Source organism: Dioscorea cayenensis, unplaced genomic scaffold (genome assembly GCF_009730915.1).
Source record: "Dioscorea cayenensis subsp. rotundata cultivar TDr96_F1 unplaced genomic scaffold, TDr96_F1_v2_PseudoChromosome.rev07_lg8_w22 25.fasta BLBR01001647.1, whole genome shotgun sequence".
Classification (NCBI taxonomy): Eukaryota; Viridiplantae; Streptophyta; class Magnoliopsida; order Dioscoreales; family Dioscoreaceae; genus Dioscorea; species Dioscorea cayenensis.
The window spans coordinates 34267-42935 of record NW_024088038.1 but is presented as its reverse complement, the minus strand read 5'-3'; the positions used below and the strand labels follow the sequence as shown (position 1 = coordinate 42935).

The following is an 8669-nucleotide window of genomic DNA, read 5'->3' as shown; positions in this document are numbered from 1 at the left end:
CAATGCTAATGAATATTTTTTTCTCAATGTAACACACCAAACAATCTGACAGTAGTTCATCTGCAAGTCGGTTGCGCAAATCGGTCTTCACAACATTCATTGATGAAAAACATCTCTCAACAATAGCTGTGGCAATTGGTAACACCAATGCTAGCTCAATGAGTCGATACACCAAAGGAAAACAAATATGATATTTATGCTTCACCATCTTTATTGCAAGACCTCCAACATCAACAAGATTATAGAAATCTGGATCCCCTCTTACAACATCAATGTAGAGTTCAAGTTGGTAGTGAAGTGATAAACACCTAAATGTACGTATTTTATATGTATTAATCTTGTATTATTTGTGTATATTTTAATGAATTGATGCCCGTTTAAGTCTAAATTGGTTATTTCGGTGTTGCAGATCCTAAAAGAGCCAAACGAAGCTCAAAAATGCAAATTGGACAAATTCGACACCAAAAACAGCATTTTTGGGGGGTTTTGGCACTGTAACGGAGTCACTATTTATGCTGCGGGGCATTCGGCTGTGAGCTTCACGGGGTCCATGCGCCCGCATGGGTGCCTGTGAGGTTTGCTGGAATTTTACAACTCTTGGTCACCTGTAGCAGAAATATCGTAACAAAAACATTGTAGCTTAGTACTGTAGCACAGACACCTTTTCTGGGCAAAATGGCAGTGAGCTTCACGAGCTCCATGCGCCCGCATGGAGCCCGTATGGACCTGACGGGATATATAAAGAGGCTAATTTTCTAGGGCAAAGGGAGAGCTTTTAGAGGGGAGTTTTTCTCTTAGGCCTCTTAGGCCTCTTAGGCCACCACCCCACTCTTCCCGCCGGCGATCTACTGCGCAAGACTTCACCAAGAGGGAGGCAAGCTTTGGAGGAGAAGATAGGGAGAAGATCGTAGGCATCAAAAGTATCATTTGAGGGGAGATCTCTTCAAATCTTCAAGATCTTCACCATCCAAGGGCATCTAAAGCTAGAGAGAGTAGTTTTTACTTCTTTTCTTGTTTACTTGTTCCTTGGACATGTATGAGTGGTCCTCTTTCATGAGGAGCTAACTTATTTGCGATTTGGACATAATGAACTCTAGGGTTGATTGTTGTAATTTGGATGATCATCTTTATTGATGCATTGTTAGATGTTTTATTTCTTTTATGGAATCTTATAGTTTGTGGTTCAAGCCCTGTGTACTTTGATGTGTTGATTTGCATGAGAACTCTGTATTTCAACTTCTAGGTTGTACTTGGTTGCGTGACCATCGCCCTTGTACTAGACACACTTGGCTTGGAAGGGATCTACGTACAAATACACCGTGACCATCGGGTATTTTGTAGCCCTCCAGCAATAAGGGTTGTACCTAGTTTGTGTATCGTCCCTAATTAGAGATTTCCCTAAGTGTAATGCAATCATACGAGGATTTGGGCGGAAGTAATTCTGACCCAATACTTGTATGGGATTAGGGTTCAATTGCCGTGACCATCGGGTTGAGCTAATTTAGGAGTCTCTTGGCCCAACTACCATCTCACATTTCATCCTAATATCAGGACTTAATGACAACCCTAGGGGGATTCGTTGTCCAAATCACTCCTTTCAGTGTTTGATTCTCCCTTGAGTTTGTATTGTGTGTAGTAGTAGCCTGGATTTCATTGTAGTTAATTCTTTCTCTTTTTATAATTATTGTTCATCTTTTGATGTGTTAGACTAGGAAATAGACGAAAGGGAAGTAATAGTAGCTCCTTGGGCCCTGGGAATACGACCCTCTCGTGCTCGCACGAGAGGTATTACTTGGCGACCCGTGCGCTTGCGGACGAGTTCACATCATTAAGCTCAGCTAGCTCAGCAGTAGAGAAATCTTCAGAGTATAATCTAGCAAGATGGAGTATTTCATGATGATCAAAACAAGCAAAGTTGTTGGAAGGATCAAGACTCAATACACCCTTAAGCAAATTAGTGTTTGCCTCATTGAAATGATTGTTCAATTCTTCAGCAACCTCATCAATTACCTACCATATTTAAAACATAATTCATTTCAAGTATAAAAACCAATGACATACATATTTATCAATTATAAGAAAATAAAAATAGAATGAAATACTGTTGCAAAGATTTCCACACGGAAATGATGAATATAAGTCATTGGTTCTCCATCAACAAGTGTAATATGATGGCTTTCGATAATTTCGTCCATGCTTGGTACTTTAATTTTATGCTTTAGACAGAATTTAGTGGTTTCCTTCAACAAATTTTCCCAACCATTTTCTCTATATGCATGTAACTTGCATTTTAATGCTTCAACCATACGAACAGCAGTGGCTATATTTTGATCTTTGGCTTGTAGAATCTTTGATAAAAGATCCGTCACTCCTAAAATATACAACATTAACTTTCCCAGAAATACAAACTCTTGCAGTGCCTCCCTTTTTGTTGGATATGTGGGATATATTTTGATCTTTGGCTTGTAGAATCTTTGATAAAAGAACCCATTTTATCCAACAAACCCCTAGCAGTGCCTCGATTTTTCCTTATCTCACCATCTTGTTGTATTGCAAAAAGCACCTCTTCCAATAAATCCCACATATCAAATAGCCGGAGTAATGTTTTATAGTGAGAATCCCGACAAGTAGCACCTGATCGAGCTAAGCTTATTTCTTGATTTTGACCCTGCCCTTTTGAAATCTCACCACTTTGTAGCTTTTGCACAACTTTATCATGGTGTGCTTGCCGAAGAGCATCATTCCTTTTACATGAACTTCCAACCATATTCACAATCATAGAAATGTAATCAAAGAATTGACTCATATCATGATTTTCCTCTGCAGCAGACACAACAACTAACTGGAGTTGGTGAGCAAAACAATGAATATAATGCGCATGCTTGTTTTCATTTAGAATGAGTGCTTTCAATCCATTGAGCTCGCCACGCATATTAGAAGCTCCATCATAACCTTGACCTCTAAGTCTTGACAGTGACAACCCATTTATCGCAAAGAATTCATCAACAACATTCTTTAAACACTGTGTAGAAGTCTCGATTACATGAACCACTCCAACAAAGCTTTCAACAATTTCTCCTACATCATTCACAAATCTCAAAACCACAGCCATTTGCTCTTTCATAGAACTATCTCGGGCCTCATCAAGCAAAAGAGAAAAGAACTTGTCTCCGATCTCATTCAAAATGACTTTTCTAGTTTCCTTTCCACAAGCTTCAATTATATGCCTTTGAATGGTAGATGAAGTCAATTGATTGTTTTTAGGAGCATTTGATAGCATCACTTTGTTTGCTTCTTCATTATACTTACAAAACCAATTTAAAAGTTCAAGAAAATGGCCTCGGTGCATTGATTTTAGTGACTCATCGTGTCCTCGAAAAGCCAATCCTTCACCCAAAAGATATCGAGCTACTCTTACAACTGTTGTCAACCGAACACGATACTCATCATCATTAGCAACATTCTTTGAAGAAAAAACAAAATCAATATTCTCCCTTTGGTTTTGGTATTGCTCAACCTTAATTCTTGCAAATGTGAGTGGGCTTTCCGGACCTCCTTCATGAGCAATAAAATTTTGCATGCCATTTTTCCAATTACTATACCCAACTTCCGTAAAAGCATTGCCGCCACCTTTGTTGCTATTATTGCCTTTATTGGGAAACAAGTAGCAATATAAACAAAATGCTTTATCTTTGGAAACGCTATACTCTATCCAAGCAAATCTTTTAAACCAATTAGGGAGAAACCTCCTTTTATTAGTTTGAGGAAATTGATGCCCAACTGGTTGACAAGGCCCTTTAGCTAAGTATCTCCTTCTCAATGTATCCCTCATCTCTAAGGGAAAGCTATCAATTGGATTTCTCAAGCCCGGATCACTAACTATATCATTATCGGAAACTTCTACCTCTACATGAGGTCTTTTTCCACTAGCTTGGTCAATAGGAGTTTCATTATTCATTGTTGATGGTTTGGGAGTTGATGAGGGACTCGGGTTTATTGGCATGAAATACTTTTTCATTTTGTAATTCCTATTAATAACAATAACAATTTACAATCAATGCATTTAAATAAACAAATCAAAGATCATAAGCATGCAAACAGATATAAAACCTCCAAGAATCTGACGGTGAAGTCAATTGACAAAATATTACATGAAAAACTAGAAGTCAAAAAATCAAAAACAACATATCTGGTGATGGAATTCTAAAAAAAAAACAATTAAACAAACACTTACCAATATGGCCAATCTTTCTATGTGCAAAGCCAAATCTTGATATCAAATCCAGGAGATGAAATTTTTCTGAAAAACAAACATAATGAGTCAATGCCAAATCTCTAAATGGTTGCCTTTCATTCTAATAATGCATGAGTACAAAATATGAGACAAATTACTACAATTACATAGTGGTAATAGGCTAATAGCTCATATGTGATATGACTGACCCTATGAGGCATTCCTACAAACATGTGATGTGCTATGCCAGCACCAGTTAGTGATGACTGATCCACATGGACCACATAACATAAATCCAATTAGTAATTAGCCTTATTTATAGCATAACTTCTTGCCATCAATAGATCGATATGGAGAAAAAAAAATAGTTCATTAATTATCCTATAAGCTAAACCATCACAAAGTAGTAATGAATGGTGCCATGCATATGCTGCTGCTACCACTCGTGACTCTACACGACCCCGTTTGCTGCACAACTCAATCCTTAGAAGCTAGCAGGTTTTTTTTCCGGCGGAGGGTGTGGCGGATGTCCCTCCTCGCCACACCCCGGCACCGCCACTAGTTAGCCATACTTTCCTTTTATTGTCAGCAGCACCTACTCTGCTCCTTTCTTTCATTTCCAACCACCAAACACACTTAAATTAATTCAAATGGCATAACAACAACTAAAACATGTAAGAATTAACTATGGCTTAGCAACAAATAAAATAAAAAAAAATAACTTAATAAATTAATTTGAAGCATGTTGACACATAAGATCAACACAAAAAATAATTGCAACAATGGCTAATTAAAGAAAATAATTGCAACTATGAAGGAATTGACTCAATAAATTAACTTGAAGCATTGTGAACACATAAGATCAACACAAAATATAATTGCAACCATGGCAAATTTAATATCATGTCACTGTGACTTGTACAACCAACTCCAGCAAATCAATTCAAAACACCAAACACACTTAATTTAATTCACATGGCATATCAACAACTAAAATCATGCAGGAATTAATTCAATAAATTAATTACGGCTTAGCAACAAGTAAAATCATGAATGAATTAACTCAATAAATTAACTTGAAGCATTGTTAACATATAAGATCAAAGCCACTTTGGCATGTAGAACCATTCAGAGAATTAATTCAAACCACCAAACACACTAAATTAAATAATTGCAACTATGGCAAATTAAATCCCGTGTCACTTTGACATGTGTGACAAATCATCAAATTAATTCAAACCACCAAAGTCAGTTAAATTAATTTACATGGCAGATCAACAAGTAAAATCATGCATGGAATCAAATCAATAAAATAACCTGAAGCATTATTGACACATATGAACATCAAATAAAACATGAAAATGTTATGCAAGAAATTAATAGAAACCATCGAAGACAAGTAAATTAATATTTCAAGATGTTCCAAAACAATTTCAAGCATCAATCACATCCACTTGTACTTGTAGGAGGATGGTTCTATTTTGGTGTAATTGTTATTGAATTGCCCCTTTATTTTTGGCCATTTATAGCTTAACTTGATATATTTGGTGCCTTATGAATCTTTTTTTCACAATTCACTAGCATCTCATTTTACCTTTGTTTCGTGGAGAATGGTGCTAGTTTATTCAAAATTGCCTTGCATTACCAGTCTACAAAAATTTTACATATTCTTTCCGTTGGTCTCATGAAAGATAAATTCTATGTCAAATTAAGAATATGTACAACAAGCATTTGCAATAAAGGCAAAGTAGAACTACACATTATTACTAATATATATTTGACATCTAGACATGTACATAGGTACTGTGCCATGTATGTCCGCATAAATTTTGAAAAGATGAATAAATCACTAATATATTAAAAAGTTTGCAGGATTTTTTTTTATTTTTATTTTATTTTATTTTTTGGGCAAAGAGTGCTCATGACTATTCTATCCCATTGAGTTTTGAGAAATGCTATTTGGTCTGATATTCCAGTCCGGAATAATGAACCGAATGACATGGATACATGTGTGGCATCCACGTCATCCCACACACTCTCTCTTTCTTGTTTTAAAGAGAGAATAAATATTTTGTACTTCTCCTTCCTAAATTTTCATCTTCCTCTCGTTTCTCCTTAAGCCACCGGCATATCATCACTGCCGTGAAGACCTTCCTCACCGTTTCGCCTGACACCCCAGCACACTGGGAAGACCTTCCTCGTCATCTCGCCTGACGCCACAGGCACACCGTCGCCGCTGCGAAAACGACGCCATCGGCACACCGTCACCGTCGTGAAGCCCTTACTCTCTGTCTTGCCTGCGCAATGTAGCCGCAGTGAAGATATGCTCACCAGATGAGTTGTCCGCGACACCCGAGCCCCTCTAGGGTTTGCCCTTCCCCAGTGATCCCCAGTGAAGCCCTTTCATTTTCATGTTGTTGAGATGTGATTGTTGAGATTGTTTGTTAATCATGTGAGATGTGCTTGTTGAGTTGTGTAGGGAAATAACATTGGCAATCATGTTGAGATGTGCTTCTTGAGATGACCTTGTTCAAATGTGCTTGTTGAGATTTTTTTTTTGTTAATCATGTTTTTTTTTTTCTTGTTGAGATGTGCAGGGAAATAACATTGGCAATCATGTTCAGATGTGCTTGTTGAGATTGTTTGTTAATCATGTTTTTTTGTTAATCATTGAGATGTGCTTCTTGAGATGTGCAGGGAAATTACATGTACAAGGAAACAAAATACGAAAAATAGGAGAACAAAATTTCAGAGTAGTGACCATCCACAAAAGTTTCCCAATGATCATGAATACAAGATAAAAATTTCACAACAATACTCCGCGTACGAAAAGAGACACTCTGCAACTGAACTCCTGGAATTTATTAATCAGTATTAGAAACTTTGTCAATAGAAATCTCAAAACTTGGTCAACAGAAATCTCTTCGTATCCACAACATCCTCTGCATTCTTCCTATGAGCAACTTTTTCAACAGAAATCTCAGCCTTTGTATTCATAATTTCCTACTCACCTTGTTAATAACATTAACTTGAATCAAAAAAAGAAAAAGAATTTTCTTATAGTTTTCTGTGGAAAACGAATGTTTTCCTAGATGAACAAAGATTATCAAATTATTCACAGATTCATAAAGAAGTAGCAATTGAGACAAGCAACTTCACATTATTTAAGGAGTAAAAGACATCACAATGTTGTCTGATTGAAGATCTAACAAGAAATTCAATAATACATCTTCATGAGTTAATGCTAAAAAAATTGAATGAAATATTTGAACATTGATTCTGTGGAAACTGAAAATTTTCCAAGTTGAATGCCGATAATCAAATTACTCGAAAATGCATAATGCAAACATTAGATACTAGTGGAGTAACCATGAGACATTGTCCTGATATATATACATATCATTGTTCCTTAAGTGTCATTGGTTTATTTTCTATCTAAACTGCATATAATCCATGAAAGGTGGAGAACACAAACATAAAAAACACCAAAAGAAAACCCCTCTAATTATAAACACTATTATCAGTGAACAATAACAATCAGACAGAGAATGTCTTGAATGATTTCTTCAATGCATCCAAACGCAAGATTCAGAAAATGAAACCATTGTGAATGGATCAACTAAAGTTCTCAAAATCATACCTTGAAACATGAGAAACCTCTTCCTTGGTATGAGAATGTCCATTGCCCACTGAGCTCCAACTCTCTTCCTGAGAACCTGATTGTTAATAACATTAACTTGAATAAAAAAAAGAATCCTCATATATCATCTAATCAAAAAGGAATATATATATATCATACCAAGATTAGAGAGTTTACAGAACCTACAAAATAAATCTAGCAACAAGAATAGACTCTCAAATTGACACAGAATGGAAAACTTTATTTGAAATACTGACCACCTGTCCCTTGGAGAGTGACTCCTCAATGATGAAACACTGGGCATCACTGGGGAAGGGCAAACCCTAGAGGGGCTCAGGTGTCGCGGATAACTCATCTGGTAAGCAGGTCTTCACTGCGGCGACATTGTCCAGGTGAGACAGAGAGAAAGGGCTTCACGACGGTGGTGGTGTGCCGGTGGCGTCGTTTTCGCGACAGTGATGGTGTGCTTGTGGCGTTAGGAAAGACGGCGAGGAAGGTCTTCGCAGTGGTGACGGTGTGCCGGTGGCGTCAAGTGAGACGGCGAGCAAGGTCTTCGCAGCGGTGATGTGTGGCGGTGGCCGCAGGGAAGACAGAGAGGGTGAAAAAAATTTGGGAAAGAGAAGTGCAAAATATTTATTTTTCTCTTTTAAGACGAGAAAGAGAGAGGGAGTGTGTGGGCTGATGTGGATGCCACATAGGCATCCACTTCATTCGGCTCATTATTTCGGACTGGAATATCGACCAAATAGCATTTCTCTTGAGTTTTTACTTGAAAGATGTTTATTTGAAGATTAA

General features: G+C 37.2%; 1 protein-coding gene across 1 annotated transcript; it reads right to left on the bottom strand.

Moving 5' to 3' along the window:
• Positions 1-1824: 1824 nt before the first annotated feature.
• On the bottom strand, positions 1825-3958 carry LOC120256793 (zinc finger MYM-type protein 1-like; the record flags this gene model as incomplete). Its single annotated transcript, XM_039264460.1, has 3 exons — positions 2488-3958; positions 2103-2371; positions 1825-2010 (listed from the first exon to the last, which is right to left on the bottom strand). Coding segments are annotated over exons 1-3 (1926 nt in total), but the record flags the coding sequence as incomplete, so codon positions are not given.
• Between the last annotated feature and the right edge of the window lie 4711 nt (positions 3959-8669).